Source organism: Sceloporus undulatus, chromosome 2 (genome assembly GCF_019175285.1).
Source record: "Sceloporus undulatus isolate JIND9_A2432 ecotype Alabama chromosome 2, SceUnd_v1.1, whole genome shotgun sequence".
Taxonomy (NCBI): Eukaryota; Metazoa; Chordata; class Lepidosauria; order Squamata; family Phrynosomatidae; genus Sceloporus; species Sceloporus undulatus.
The window spans coordinates 19,716,709-19,733,633 of NC_056523.1; the positions used below are offsets into that span (position 1 = coordinate 19,716,709).

The window sequence follows — 16,925 nt, forward strand, 5'->3', positions numbered from 1 at the left end:
AATGTGAATACTGTAAATAAAATGGTAGAATTCAAAGATACAGCTGTGTTAGTCTGTAGAACCATGGCCCCCAAACTGTGCTCTTCAAGTGAGCTTGGACTTCATCTCCCAGAATCCCAGAGGATTGGCCAATATGGCTGAGGCTTCTGGGAGCTGAAATCCAAAATCTTTTAAACGGCACTGCTGTAGAGAATCAGTATGTAGAAAGATTTTGTAGCTCTCCCAGAGGTCCCCAAACTGTGCTCTTTAAGAGAATTTGGACTTCAGCTCCCAGCAGCCTCAGCCATGTTGGCCAATAGTCTGGGATTCTGGGAGATGAAGTCCAAAATCCCTTAAAGGGCACAGTTTGGTGACCACTGCTCTATATACTGGTTCTACAGACTAACGCGGCTATATCTTTGAATTCTACCATTTTATTCACATTAGCTACAAGAATTTCATTCCTGTTAGCTTTTATTCACATTAACTACAAGAACTTCAGTTAGAAACCTACACTGAGTTTTATTCACACTAAACTACAAAAGCTTCAGTTATAAACCTATATAAAGAGAGCACAGCTTGGGGGGGGGGGGCATTCACAGCCTTAAGCCTACTTCCTCAGATGCGTTTGGGGGAGGAGGTAGGCTTAAGTCTAGGAAAGCCCCCGCTGCCAACTTCTTCCAGTGAGTGAGTCTCTCAAAGGAGCTACAACAACAAGAGCTCCACACTAGATACAACTACAATGGCTTCTCAAAGGGAGGCCTAGAAACTTTTCAAGGTGACCTTCAGGCGCCAGGAGGACTGAGGCGCATGCGCAGAGCGGTCTGCCTCCTAAAATGGCGGCCGCCAGGGCTTCAGCGCTGCTAATTGGGGCTGCTGCGGGCCGTTTGGCTCTCTGCGCGGCTCATAAGAAGCCCTTCTGGCTCCAGGTGAGGAAATGGTCCTGCTTTATCCAAGTTACCGCCGAGGGAGGGTTCAGAAATACTGTGGTTGCATCCACACTGGAGAAATAACCCGGTTTGGCACCGCTTTAAGCAAAATACAGATTTAGGATTGAAATCTTCAGTGTTTTCCCTTCCTGTATGATTTTTAACATCTTTGCCTGATGAAGAAGCCAGTGTAGCTTCGAAAGCTTGCAACATGTATATTGTGCATTCTGGTTGTCCTGTTAAAGGTATCATTGTTTGGATGTTATTGGGTTTGCTATATGGCCAACATGACTGCCCCTGGATGTTCCTGCTCACAGTTCATTTGGCTTCTCTGGCTGGTGGAGAAAGAGTCAGGGTCATGCAGTGGCAGAGAGAGGATGGCAGTTTGTCAATGTCTTCTCCTCCTGTTCACTGGGCGGGAGAATCTGTGCTGCTTCAGATTGCCTTGGGCTCCAGTTCATACCAGCTACTTCTGGGCTGAGTGGTAGTGAAGGAAATTGGAGCAGAAATGCTTCTTCAGACATATGTAAAATTCAATTATATAGCCATGTTAGTCTGTAGCATCAGTACGTAGAGAGATCTTGTAGGAACTTTGAGACTAAGCACTCTACGCTGCCCCTTTGAGCACTGGATCAGGGCCACAGCAACTGCATGCTGCGGCCCTGATCCAGTGTTTTTCCGGCCCAAAATGAAGTGGCAAAATGCCGTTCCTTTTTGGGCTGGGAAAAGGTGCCTTTTCCATCACAGCGGCAGCTTTGTCGTGTTTCTGTGGCGGGTGTAAACGCCATGATGCCGCCTACCGTGTGGTTAGTGGGCGGCATGACGCCAGCTTGGGGGTGGCTTCGGTACCCCACAGCCGAAGCCGCCGTTTTTTGCTGGTCTGTTTCGGCCCGATCTGAAAGAAAGAAATTGGCAGTATGAACTTTTATAGACTTCAGTCTACTTCCTTAGATGCATAACCTTTTGACCATGGTATCCTTCTGGACCACCTCTCTGGGATGGGACTTGGTACTGTTTTACAGTGGCTCTATTCCTTCCTGGAGAGGCAAACTTAGAAGGTGGCGCTGGGAGACTCCTGCTCGACCGCCTGGCCATTGACCTGTGGAGTCCCGCAGGGTTCTGTGTTGTCCCTATGCAATTTAACATGTACATGAAGCTGCTGGGAGAGGGAGTCCAGAGTTTTGGGGTGCGGTGTCATCAATATGCAGATGACACTCAGCTCTACTACTCCTTTCCACCTCAATCCAAGGAGGCTGTCCTGGTCCTAAACCAGTGGTTGTAATCAGTAATAGACTGGATGACGGCAAACAAGTTGAAACTTAATCCAGATAAGACAGGTGCCCTTGGTCAGTCAGAAGGCAGATCAGGGAATAGAGATCCAGCCTGTGTTAGATGGGGTCACACTTCCACTGAAAACTCAGGTTCACAGTTTGGGGGTACTCCTGGACTCATCTCTAAACCTGGAGGCCCAGGTCTCTGCTGTGACCAGGAGTCTTTCGCACATTTAAAACTTGTGTGCCAACTGCATCCATTCCTTGAGATGCCAGGTCTTGCCTCAGTGGTACATGCCTTGGTCACATCACGTTTGGACTACTGTAATGCCCTCTACATGGGCTGCCTTTGAAGAGTGTTCAGAAACTTCAGCTGGTCCAAAAAGCTACAGCCAGGCTGCTAACATGGGCAGGTTATAGCGAGCACCCAACTCCCCTGTTGAAACAGCTCCACTGGCTGCTAGTCTGTTTCCCAGTGCTGGCGGTGTCCCATAAAGCCCTATATGGCTCAGGTCCAAGCTATTTCTTACATTGTATCTCCCTATATGAGCCGGCCTGGGCTCTGAGATTTGCAGCGGAAGTCCTTCTCTCCATCCCACTACCATCACAAGCATGGTTGGTGGGGACAAGAGAGAGGGCCTTTTCCGTGACTGCCCCTAGACTCTAGAATTTGCCCCCTTCTTTGATGGCCTTCCACTGACAGGCAAAAACCTTCCTCTTAAGACAGGCATTCAAAACAGAATGCTTTTAAAGAATGGCCTGGGTATTATATTGTTTTAATGTGTTTTAAGCATTTTTATTTTTTTAAATTACAGCGCGCCCACGTTATACGCGGGTGCACTTTACACGGACTTGACCGTATGCGCTCAAGCCACGAGGAGCGCGCAGGTCAGCGCATCCCATTCAAATTAATGAGGCGCATGCCCATGGCGCCCTGCACACTCCCACGCCACCACACACAAGCCCCATTCAAATGAATGGGGCTTGAGCACAGGCAGAATTCGCCTTACGTGCGGGGGGTCCGGAACGGATCCCCTGTATAAGGCAAGGGCCCACTGTATTTGATATTTTAGTATTGAATTTGTTTTAATTATTGTAGTAATTTCATCTTATTTTAATGTACTATTTTTGTATGTTTTTACCTGTATGGTGTTTTTTTTTAAATGTTTTAAGCCACCCTGACTCCCAGTCCTGAGAAGGGTGGGATATAAATAAATATAATAATATAAATGTACATAAGTTTATTTTGTTAAGACCATGGCAGTCAGGAGGGTTATTATTAGGTTCTTCCTTTTCTGTTCCTTGTGTTACCATACAGTGGTAAGTGCAGCAAAACTGATCAAGTATTGCAAAGATGCCTAAGCACTTCATTGAAAGCCAGCCATGGTTAGTTAGTGTCAGGTCAGATTTAACACAATTAATGCTGAAATAAGACGGAGGGAGAGAGTGCAAGACAAAGTCACCTCCACTGCTTTACTGACCACTACGAGATGGCAAAACTGTATTTGTAGTTGGCTGTTAGTAAAGCAGGTAAACTCAAAATGTTATTTTTTTAAAAAAAAAATTGCTAGTTTTGAGAATAAATTGGAATGATTTTATTGTCTTTGTATACTGTATATACAAAGACTAAGGAATTCCAGAAGAAAATCAGCATATGCTTTATAGACTACACTCGTTTCTCCACATTTGCGGCTTTGACTTTTGCAGATTTAATTATTCACTGATTTTATTAATATGTTCTTTCTAGGAATATCTAGGTCCTCCAGCACAACAGTGTGGTCAACTTTAACCAGAAATCGCATGGAAGAACCAGGGATTCCTAGAGAGAACATTCTACTAGGCATTTGTAGCTCCTCCAGTTCAATTCTGTGGTCAATGTCTGGCAGATATTGACCACAGAGTTGCACTTGAGGACCTAGAGATTCCTAGAGAGGTGTTCTCTCAGGTAAAAACATAGTGTTTTTGTTACTTGCAGTTTTTCCACATTCACGAGGATCCTGTGTCCCTAATCCCAGTGGATGTAGAGGGACAAGTGTATAGCAAAGTATTTGACTGCATAGATCATGAATAACTATGGACGACAGATAAAGACATGGGGGTGCCAACACATTTGCTAGTCCTGATGAGGAATCTATACTTAGGACAAGAGCTACTGTTAGAACAGAATTCAGACAACCAGAGTGGTTCCCAGTTGGCAAAGGGGTCAGGCAAGGCTGCATTCAATCACTGCGTTTGTTCAACTTGTATGCAGAGAATATCATAAGAGCAGGTTTAGACTCAGAAGTAGGAGTGCAGATAGGAGAAAGTAACATCAACGATCTAAGAGGGAAATAGACTTGGAACAATTACTAAGGAAGGTAGAAAAAAGAATGTGCAAAGACAAGTTTAATTCCGGACATAAATAAAACAAAAATAATGATGACAGAGGAACTATATACAGTAAATTCAAACTTGACTATGAGGAAATTGAAACAGTTAAAGAATCCCCATACCTTGGTTCAAACATTGACCAGAATGGAGAATGTAGTCAAGAAATCAGAAGATTAGGAATGGGAAGGGCAGCTATTAAACAACTAGACAAGATCCTAAAGTGCAAAGATACACAATTGAACACTAAAGTTAGAACCGTCCAGTCCATTGTATTCCCTGTCACCACGTACAGATGAGAGCAATAACAAGTATATTTCTATACCTCTTATCAGTGTACAAGCACTCCCTAAGCAGAGAGAGCTGGACAGTGAGGAAAACAGACAACAGGAAAATTAATTCTTTTGCGATATGATGCTGAGGAAGAGCGCTGAGGATACCATGGACAGCCAAAAAGACAAACACGTGGGTTCTTGAACAGATAAAGCCAGAGATTTCCCTGGAAGCCAAGATGATCAGATTAAGGCTCTCGTATTTTGGGTGCATCATGGGAAAGCGTGACTCATTAGAAAAGACAATAATGCTAAGAAAAGCGGAAGACAGTAGAAAGAGAGATTGCATGCCAGATGGCTAGACTCAATCAGGGAGTTCATCGTCATGAACTTACAAGACTCGAGCAAAGCAGTGGAGGATAGGGGGGCTTGGAGGGGTGTCATCCACAGGCTCAGTATGAGTCAGATATTATTCGAAGGCAGTTAATAAAACCAAACTTTATATTGAAAAGTCAGAGGAAGCTGTTGGCTCTCCAACATAAAACATGTCCTTAAGTGTTTTTTCAAATTTGCTCTCATTTACTAGAGCTCTGGTATTTCTATACTATGTCAGTACTGGTCATGCTGATACCTGGCTTTAATGCTTGCCTTGTTTTGCTTTGTCTTCCCTTAGAAAATACCCAGCTCATCCCCCCTGCTATCCAAACAATTGCCTTTCCACCTTTACAGCACAGAGGTCAGCCAAGATGGATCCACAGAGCCCATTGCTTTTGACACAGAATCACGTTTTAAAGACAAGCCATGGGAGTACCTGGAGAGTGAAGGTATCTGGGGGACATAAAATATAGCAGTGAATGGTGTGTGTTTGTGAAGGAGTGAGAAAAGTGTGCCTTGTGTGTTTTTGTTTATGTAATTCAGACACTTTAATCCCTCTCTTCTGCCTACACACAACTGCGGGCAGCTAGTAGAACAGGACATGAACAGTACAGAGAAATTTGATCTGAGGAAGTAGACCGGCTCTACAAAATCTTATGCTACAACTTCTTTCAACAGTTGGTCCCAAAGGTGCTACAAGAGCCTATCCATACTTGTACTAAGGATGTTTTTACATGGATAAGACTAGATAGGATGGGTAAGACAGTGGGCTCTTGTTATCCGCTGGGGTTTGGTTCCAGGACCCCCATGGATACCAAAATCCGTGGATGCTCAAGTCTCATTAAAACAATGGCATAGAAAATGGTGGCCTTATATAACATTGCAAAATCAACTTTTGCTTTTGAGAATTTATATTTCATACCTTTACCTTGAGAAAATAGAAAAAGCACTTGCTTGAGTAGTGGGCTGCACTGCAACATATACCTTGCAGTTCCCTTCTCATATGCAGTTCTGTATCGTATATTTATTGTGTTGTCAGTGTGCCCCAGATTTCCTCAGTCTGGTTACCTCCAAAGATGCTGAACAACAGATTTCATGCTAGGTGATGTAACGAGTTGCGGTCCAACACAGCAGCTTGGTTGAGAGAGGCTCATTTACATGAGGCCTCACAGAATCACAACCATGTAAAAGAGAGTATGTGAGGGATGAATCCCTGCCCTCTGGAGAGCTTACTGTCTAAATTTAAACAGTGAAGGAGATAACGGTGGGGGTGGAAAAGAGAAAGGGTTAGGCAAGGACAACATGGGATAGACGTGAACAAATGGTCTTACCATGTTCATGCAGGAAACAGAATTGAACAGCTAAATCATAATTTTTAATGGCTATAGATTTTCATGATCAATTGACTGGAAATATGCACTATGTTGAGAGTTCAAGGCAAAGGGAACAGCAAGGAAGAAGGAAACAGTCATGCGACTGGGATGAAGATAGGAAGGTTACCAGCAGGAAGTGATAAGAATTAAGAGGCGGAGGTAAAACACTTGGAAAGCTTTAAAGACAAAGCCTGTAATCCTGTCCATGTTTAAGTGGGAGCAAATCTTATCATTCATAGAGAGGCTTACATCTAAATAATCAAGAACAGGATTGCACTAAAAGACAATGAATTTGAGACGCAAGAAATAATTCTAGTTTTGGAGACAGCAAGCCTGCTTTGTTTAAAATGAATGTCAAAAGTGACCTAGCCCAATATAAGTTACTTTTCCCCTTTTTCTTTGAGTAAACCAAGGATGAGCAGATTTACAGACTTGCTAAATCTAGCTGTCAGTTTTTTAAAAAAAGGAATGAACCCCAGGTTAGGATTAAAGCACATTCATTTCAGACACGGTTTTATTTTCATAGATAAAATTCTTCTGAACTCAGTACTTTCTCACAAACACCTGTACTGGGTTACCCTGAGCTGTCTACATTCCAATAACCTAAATTGGGTGAGAAGTCATTTCTTCTTTCTCTTGTAAAACAGTTATAAGTTCCCTTGGTGATTGACCACAAACCACCCAGAAATCTAACAATAAATTCTGAGCCTTCTGCCCACAACTGATAAACTAATAGTGCAGTTTTCCATCACATACAAGCCAGTGAAGCATGGACGTCCTAGTATCAGGGCTACCCACTCCTCTCGGTTCATTCCTCTTAAGTAAAGGAAGTGTGTGTGTGTGCACGCATGTGTGCGTGCCTTTAAGTCCCCTGTTTGGACTCCTTCTCTTAGGCAAGGAATAATACTCAGAGGTTGTTTTGCCAGTTCCTTCCTATGAAATAAAGACTAATGCACTTGGTATTTGTTAGTGGGTTTCCCATCCAAGTACAAACCAGAGCTGACCCTGCTTAGCTTCCAAGATCAGACAGATTCTGGTGCCTTATAGGGTATTTAGGCCACATACTTACTGAAGAGTAAATCCCACTGGGATCAGTCTGCCTTCTTTCCAAGGATGTGTAAGTAGGACTAAGCCTTGCTTCTGTCAAATTACTTTGAAGGAGTGACACATCTCCTGTGATGTACAAAATCTAGCATGTTTGTGTGAAGTGGATGCTTAGTTTTCAGAGAATAGTTGAGTTTAGGGTAATAAAACCTTTTGATGTGTTTTGGAGATCATTGGTAAAATACTACTCTGAATGACTGGCTCTGCACTTTCTCTCTTTCCCATTTAGAATACATAGAACGATATGGCAGCAAACCTGTCTGGTTTGGCTACAGGCGTAATCACAAGGGTCCAATTCCACCGCAGAAGACACGGAAGACTTGCATTGTGAGTGCCAGAAGTTGTAGGATTCTGAAAAGAGTGTTGAGATTTTCTTTAGTGTGCTTCATCCCAAGAAGTCAAGATAGTATAGTGATTGTTTTGTTTTATTGTTGATTTAAGTCACACTTAAAGTAACACGCTATCCTCAGATTGGTTCAGAAATGTGGAAATGAGTCACAGTATAGTTGGGATGGGCAATTGAGAGAATATTAAATGTTCTCCTGTATTTTACACTTGATGAAGCAATTGAGGTCCTAGAAAGTAATGTTAGTATTTGATGGGCCCTGCATCTTGGGTCAGACTGGGTATCTTTTTGTTGCCTGTCACATTTTAAGTTTGCTTGAAATGGTAGGGGGAGGCATCCATGTTTTGACTGGGCCTGATGGAAATGAAACTAATGGAATATTTATGCAAGGGATGACATTGTTTATTTGTTTATATAAAGAACTGCAACTCCTTCCTTTTAATATATTTGCAGTACGTTTTATGATGTTGGGGTGACTAACTGATATTCAACAACACTTTTCTTCTGTAGAGAGGGACACATGTATGTGGGAACCCCTGCCCCATCTGTAGAGACCAAAACCTTTTTCTGGATTATCGGGTAAGAAGAACAAGTTTTTTCTCATTTAGGTATTGAAATACATACCGTATACAGTAGAGACTCGATTATCTGTCCTTCGGTTATCTGACATTCCAGATTATTCGACGTCTCATGGTTCTTCGTGTTCACTCACGAAGAAGCATGAGATGTCGGATAATGGCATAGTTTTCCTCAGCCTGAAGGGAGTCCGCGGACTCCCTTTGGGCTGAGGAAAACCAAGCTTCTGAGAAGAGGCCTGGGCCGAGTGCCCAGAGCTCTCCTCCACGTGGCTTGGATTTCTTCAGCCTGGAGGGAGTCCACAGGCTCCCTGTGGGCTTAAGGAATCCAAGCCGCCGAAAAGAGGCCTGGACTGAGCACCCAGACCTCTCCTCCGTGTGGCCCACGCCTTTTTTCCACGCGACTTGGATTCCTTCAGTCCCTTCGGGCTGAGGAAATCCAAGCCTCACCGAGGAGAGGTGTGGGCTGCATGGAGGAGAGGTCTGGGTGCTCGGCCCAGGCCTCTCCTCGGCGGCTTGGATTTTTTCAGCCTGCAGGGAGTCTGTGAACTCCCTTCAAGCTGAGGAAATCCAAGCCGCGAAGGAGAGGACTGGGCTGAGCATCCAGTCCTCTCCTCTGCAGCTTGGAACCTCGGCCCTCTCCCAGCCCTGGCAGACTCCCCCCCCCCCCCCTGCAGCCAAGCCGGGGCAGAAGCCACCATGGAGGAAGCTGGACTCAGGAGGAAAGCAGAGAAGGAGGGAGGGATAGAAGGAAGAAGGGGGAGGAGAGGGGAGGGGTGGCGAGGGACTTCTGTTTCCAATGGCGGCACACATACAAAAAAAAAAATTGAGAACAATGTCTTGACCCCTCCAGATTATCTGACATTTTCGGTTATCCGATGATCAGTCAGCCCGTTTATGTCGGATAGTCGGGACTCTACTTTATTCTTAACTATAAATTGACCTCATGTTTAAGTCAAGGTCAGGTTTGGGGGCCAAAATTAGATTTTTCGTGGATAGGTTGAGGGTAAAACTTGGAGGCTCCTTCTGTGTGTATGTGTGCGTATGGCAAGAAAGACACTCAATGATGCTTTTTTGCTTCATCGTTTCAGCTTTCGTTTCAGCCAGATATGCGTGTGAGAGAGAGACTCTTAAACAAATTTCAGTATCAATGTGTCATCCAGGACTCTTACTGCTTGGCTCCAGAGAGAAATAAACCCCTCTCCCCACTTCATGGGGAAATCTGAAAGAGCTGTTATCACATTACCATAGTGACCCATAAATAAGACGACCTGGAATTTTGAGGTCAATTTTTGGGCATAAATTTTTAGATTTATAGCCGAGTATATCTGGTAATCCATCTTTCAACTAGAAGAAATGGTTAACTAATAACAACAATAACATCTATTTGATTTATTTGACAACAACAACAATGTGAAAGTGAACTGAATTTTGAGAATGCTGCATCAAAACTCAGGAAGGATAATGAGAAGAAGGAAAGTAGCCTTCTTCTGGAATGCATTTAAATGCTAGTAGGAAGGAACTGGGTAAATTTCTCTAGGGAGGATATTCCATGATTTCTGGCCATTGCACAAAAGTCTTAGTCCCATGATGTCATTTCTTGGGCTCCTGATGGCATAAGACAGGATACTCAGAAATAGGTTGAGTGTTGCATGAATTCTCCTCTGCTTTGAGATATGTAAAATCTAATCTTCCCTTTCCTCTCACAGAATGTGAAGCTCCTGGAACAGTTTATCTGTCCCTATTCAGGTGTCATCTATCACCCAACACACACAGGTAAGTTTCCTACTGCCTTCCCCTGTTTAACTCACTACCCTTATGTCATCTTTCTTTTGAGGTTTCTGAATTTGCAAGGAAAATAGATAATTCTATATCTGTTTTGTTCCACTAACCGTGGTCATATTATTAGCAAGATGGCATAGTCCTCCCCAAATCCGGACTTTGGAACCTTCCACAGAGGGAGGACTGTTTGCCTTGTGTTGGGTGCTTCAAAGTCTACAGCCGGCTCTTTGTACTTGTGGGGGTTCCGCTCTGGACCCCCACAGGTGGATGCCAAATATCACGGGACTTCAAGTCCTGCTCTTCTCAATGGTGGTTTGACATGCCCACAGCCACAACATGGCCACATGCATGCACCACCATTGAGTAGAAAAGGCGGGCCATCCATGCATGCTCCAATCCATGGGTTGCAAGTCTGAGGATAGAAAGAGCTGGTTGTACATTGTTTCCTAGCCTTGATGATGTTGAACAATATTTCCTTTCATCCTCAGCCAGACTGGTGAAATAATAATAATAATAATAATAATAATAATAATTATTATTATTATTATTATTTATGTATATTCCGCTTAATCACTTGGAACCCAAGCGGATGAGGTTATGTAAGTCGAGATTGGGAAATGCTAGTAGTCTTATGGACAGACCAACACACTTCTTAAGCTGCACCTCTTTACAGAATTTGCAGAGCTGTTATAGAACCATTGGCATGTGAAGAGGGGGAGGCATGAAATAGTTGTGTAACAATTACAGATTTTATAGGAGAAACACGCAGAAGTCTTTTCCATTTCTTTCCCATATTGGGAACACTCTTTGAAAATGATTAGAAGTAGATTCAGGAAAGAAAATAATTTATTCATCCAAGCCATAATTTATTTTTATTTGCTCTTTATTTATATTTGATTCAAATTAAAGTCAAAATTATTAAATTAAAAGCACGTCTACTATAAACAAGTAGTAGCCAGGCAGTCAACCCACCTGAATATTTTATTTATTTGTTTGTTTATTTGATTTCTGCCCCGCCTTTCTCCCCGAAGGGACTCAAGGCAGTTCACAAACAAAATCTAAAAGCATAATACCATACCATACCATAACCTTTATTAGGCATCTCAAATAAAAAAAACATCATACAAGTTAAAATTTTAAACTAAAATCATTAACATAAATACTTTAAAATTCCGTCCGTGTAACATGTAATTCTATGGACTACAGTTGTTCAATTTATACCAGATTTTTGTTGCCTCCATTAGAAAATTTGCCATCACTCGTGTAATCTGCTCATTGCAATCCTCCAATAAATGCACTAAAGTTATATCCATTACACAATAGTTCATTTCCATTAGTTTCTTTATCAAATTCTTTCTCGGTTTTTGATATAATGGGCAAAGAAAAACAATATGTTGGAGGGTATCTGGAACTGCCTCACATATACAAAGACGATTAACAAATGGAATTTTCATATATCTCCCCTTAGTAACACATGACGGATGGATGTTCAGCCTTGCAAAAAGGAAGGCTTTCCTCGCAGCCTGAAGGGACAACGATTGAAAATATTTTGGTATCTCACCACAACAGGGGGGAATGCCAAATACAAAAGGGGAGCATACTCTGGGAGAGGTAGAATAAATTTCCTTATGTTCCCAACTCAGAAAACAATCCTTAATTGTCTTGAAGCACTCGTGCTCCGTCAAAAGGAGTAAAGAGTCCAGATTTAAACCCTTTAATTTTAGATTGTCTTCAAAGGCTTTTGACCAATTAATACAATAAAGCAATTAAAATATCATCTAAATTAAAACCATGCTACCAGTAAAACTATGATATAACAAAAAAAGTTCTGACCACTATAATGAAAGTTCTGCTTATTATACACTGAGATTTTGACTGACACCTTTCTTATTTCTGCTTCTAACAATAGTGAAACCCTCTCCATGCATACTTGAATAGAGTACACTAACCCCGGCTGCCTCTGTTCCCTTTTCTATCACCTTCTATGTGCAGAGGCCAGCTTTCTATAGTAGAGAACCTCCTTTATCTGTAGAGTGTTTCCATGTGCTGGGAACGATGGAAAACCAGGATATGAAATTATGTGGAAAGTTACATAGGACAGAATACATCAGAAATTCACTCTTTGCATGCAGAAGGCAAGAGAAAAGCATGTTGAGCTGGATCAGGCTAGCATGTGTATTCTGTTCAGTTTCAGAAAACTTGAAGAGTGCTTCCATCTCAGGACTTTCTAGGATGTCTCAGTGAAACTTTCATTTTCAGTTAATAGTAATCTTTTGGAAACAACAGCATGGGAGGGCTAGAATTGCTCATGGTTTTCCTGGAATTGTTTAGTTGGTTTTTTCAAAAACAGGATTTTGAACTAAGTGGAGCTTTAATCTGATCTGTCAGAGTTCTTCTTGTGTTAGTTTATTCATTTTTCTGTTGGCCTCTTGAGAGTTTTCTGTAAGCTGGAACAGTTTTTGCCACACAAATAAACGTCTGTGGGGGTGGTTATGCTGTGTAACAGTGTCATGACTGGGGAAAGGGTGATATCTCAATATTAGAGAACACGTTTTGCATGTAGAGAGCCCTCAGTGTAGTCCCTGGTGTATCCAGTTGAAAGGATCAGGTAGCAAGAATGACCTTTCTTTGCATAGAACCCTGAACAGCTGCCAGTCAGAAGAATGAGTGCTGCGTTAGATCAACAAACCAAATAAGGCGGCTTTCTTGTTTCCCACTTACGAAATGTAACACTTGGGGCTTACCTAATGGAGCATATTAGTTTATTTCTTATTCTAAAAAGGTACATTCTTCCTTTCTATTTACATGTCAAAGATCACTGATTTTAACAAACCCAACAACAGTACATTACAAGACAATTTCTAATTAGGCCCTCCCAAAGCAGACCGAGTGCCCAAATTGCAACCTGGACACCACTTATTTATTGCAAAGTGCCATGTCCCTCTGGCTTTCTAGTGAGAAACTCTGGCAAACTGTGTGCTAGGGCGACATGTGTGCCCACAGAGAGGGCTCTGAGTGCCACCTCTGGCACGCATGCCATAGGTTCGCTATTACTGGCTTATAGAATCCTAAGGTACATGATAAAAAACTCAGACTCTTCTTTGATCCTTGTTTAATATGAATGTAAAAATATTTAAAGAAGAAAAAAAAATGAGAAAGGGGCATTTCAAGTGTCTAAAAATTTCTACAAGTAGAATCCTCACCCCCACCACCATCCTTAAATAGACTCAAGGATTACTCCTGCCCTCTCAGCCTAGACTCACGTTTCCTGCCATCACCCCACAAACATGGCCAGGCACATCACAACAACACCATGAATCAGTTGTTGAAAAACAGGCAGCAAGAGCGATCCTCCTCTCAGCTGCCCCCTGCAATATGGGGAAACTGAGCCAGGGATTACATTGAGGGGTCTCTACATGCAAAACTTCATCCTCTCCTCCCTGCTTCTGGCCACTATGTTACTAAGAGGAACAGGAAAAAAGTGTGTGGTAGTATGAGTGAGATTTCTGCAAAAACTGCCCAGTATTCAAACATGGTCCTGTGATGAGGAGAAAATTACATTTTTCTGTCAGGAGCACGTAATTTAAAACATCATATTCCAGTATTGAGTACAAGTGCTTTCACGTAACACAACAGACTTCTTAACACATTGAAACATATCTTTCTTTCTATTGCAGGTGTTTGCATGAAGAAATACAAGCTACTGACCAAAGCTATTCAACAGGCTCGAGAGAATGGTGAGTAGAAGGAGGTTGGAGTTCTGGTGAGAGCAGACTTAGATGGAACTTCTAAAGTGTATGAGAGCACGAGAAGAGCCATGCTAGTTAGACCAAATACTGGCATCTCTCAGTCTCATTTCTTGTCTGTAATACAGTGTTTGCCAGCTGCAGAATGACATGCTGGGAGAGATAGAATCTAGTCCCAGTAGCTTAAACAGGAAACTTATCAAACTGGATCGTGGCAAATAATAAAGTTTAGCGGGGTGCTGGCTATAGGACTGGACTGGAGAAACCTTTCAGCTAATGCTTATTTTCCTGAGCCAGAGAGTCAAAGCTGTTCCATTTTAGAATATGTACAGCTTGGCAGTGGTGTTGTGCAAATAAGGCCATCTGGGACTACAACAGTAGCACTTACATGCTCATGATATTGTGGCATGCTATGGTATTGTAAATAATACATAGCCATCATGACTAATAATCATTTCAGGTAACCTGTTTTTTCTTGCTCATCTTGGGGCCTGAACAGACAGGTCAAAATAAAGCTGTGTCGGGTCACTATGGAGGTATGCTGTTTAAATGACACATGCATCTTAAGAGGCCAGAACCTGCGCTAAAGCTGTGCTCCAATCCTTAGGACTGGAGCATGGCTTTGTCATGGCTTCCAGCCTCTTAGGACGCATGCATAATTTAAACAGCATACCTCCAAAGTGACCTGAAGCAGCTTTATTTTGGCCTGTCTGTTTGGGCCCTTGATTACCCTTTTCTGTACAACTGTGTTATACATGCAGCCTCATCCATACACCAGATTGTAGTATGAGATGGAAAAGCAAGGGTGGTGGTCTCTCTGTTGAGATATTAGGAGGGCTGTTTTCTTTCTAACATGTCTTCTCTCCTCCCTGCTCCCTTAGGCCTTTTATTCTTCTCCATCCCCTTTGTGAGTTTCCAATATGACGATTTCAGCAACCAACATCCAGCTGTCACTAAGACTGCACCATCTCCAGCTCTTCAGAGCAAAGCTGCATGGTATGAGTGGTATGAATGGCATCAGCCCCCAGAAAAGGAAATTAAACGGATCAGGAGGATTTACAAGGACTACCTGAAGGAGGAGAGCGGCCCTCCTTGAATCTATCAAGTAACAATGGACAGAATTAAACATTTCTTCGGGGATATAATCACCCCTAAAAATCCTGTGAAGGGAGATTCATCTGTGATGGTGGCTGCCCTGTTTTCTCATCTCTTGTGTTTTCTGAGTCAATAAAGTGAAAGGTCCTCTCAGTGACTCTGGTGTTAGAACTTATCTGAGTAGGAAGTGGGGAACAGCACAGAACCAATGCAGACAGTGCTTATTAAAATTCACCAAGTCCTGCTCTCTATTACATTAAACAGCTTATTCAGCCTGTCTTCAGTCTGTCACATTTCTACAAACCTTCAACCATTCCCTTTCCTTTGCCAGTTTTCACTCTAATACAAAACATGATATGTAGCCCATAGTAAAGCATCCAGTCTGTGTGTAGAGCTGGTGTGGTTTAGTGGTTTAAACTCTGGATTATGACTCTGGACATCAGGGTTTGATTCCTTGCTTCAGCATAAAAGCCCACTGGGTGACATTGGACAAGTTATACTCTCTCAGCCTCAGAGGATGGCAATGTCACACCCCCTCTGAACAAATTTGTCAAGTAAACCCTATCATAGGTTCTCTTTAGGGTCACCATAAGTAAAAAATGACTTCGAGGCACACAACAAGAAAAAAACAATCTCTGCAATTTTGCTATTCCCTCCTCCATTCGTACTCTGCTTGCTGATTAATCTGTGCAGTTGAAAGCAACCATCAGAAAATGGGGGACTTGGGGAGAGCAGTTTCAGATTAACAGTTTGTTCAATAGATAGCATAATACACCTGGTTGAGGATTCAGATTGGATTATAAATATTGGCAATAAAAGACCCAGTGATGCCCTAATGACTAGCAAATATATTACAGCAATATTCTTTGTGAAATATTGGCTCTTAAGACAAAGAGCCAAGCAGTGTGAGAGAACAACAGAAAAAAAGATTATAAATTCCAGTCACTGTATGCAACCCACTCCTGTGTAACACTGTAAGAAACGTGTAGCTAGAAGGAGTATAATAATAAATCCCTAAAATGTAACGCTGGTATTAAGCCAGCCTCTGTTGAGTCAAAGGTCCATTATATCAAATACATTAGCGGAGTTGACCTTGGTGGTTTCTCACTGATCCTGCTTTGGAAAAGCTGGATGTTAGCTACCTTACTTCCAAGTTTGCTATACAAATTTCTGAGAGAGTAATTTTTTTCTTGCTGAAAAACCATAAGTCTAGGAAACTGTGTGTATCCTGAGCATTTTGTGAATAACTTTAAAGAAAATGTTTATAGTTAGTGGATAATTCAAATTTTCAAAGAACAAGTTAGAAATAGTAAAGAATAAGGAAACTAAACTAATCAGGTTTTTTTCTGGCTGTCATTGATGAACATAGGAATTTGTGAATGACTGTAAGTGGCCTGGCAAATTATTTATGAATTACATTTTGTTTCATACCTGGGATTATTGCCAAATAATTAAATGCCAAACAAGGCAAGAAATATTGTTGACTTGTATCATGTAATTAAGTGTAATATTCCTTCAGTGACCTTGGGCCAGTCATATTTATGTAGCTTGTGACTTTGCATACTATATAATCTGAACAATCCTATTCATTGCTCTTTTCAAAGTGGCTCTTGTAGAACAAATCACCATGCTCTTTAAGGTAATGTGATTGTTGTTGTGTGCTTAAAAGTCATTTGTGGCTAACCTATAATGGGGTTTTCTTGGTAGAATC

The 16,925-nt window shown here is 42.1% G+C and overlaps 1 protein-coding gene across 1 annotated transcript; it reads left to right on the plus strand.

The window, feature by feature from the left end:
- Positions 1-750: 750 nt before the first annotated feature.
- MRPS18B (mitochondrial ribosomal protein S18B) lies at positions 751-15,371 on the plus strand. Its single transcript, XM_042447352.1, has 7 exons — positions 751-908; positions 5,492-5,642; positions 7,900-7,997; positions 8,527-8,595; positions 10,301-10,367; positions 14,051-14,110; positions 15,001-15,371. The coding sequence occupies exons 1-7, from the start codon at positions 816-818 to the stop codon at positions 15,213-15,215; spliced, it is 753 nt and encodes a 250-aa protein (XP_042303286.1). The 5' UTR covers positions 751-815; the 3' UTR covers positions 15,216-15,371.
- The last annotated feature ends 1,554 nt before the right edge of the window (positions 15,372-16,925 follow it).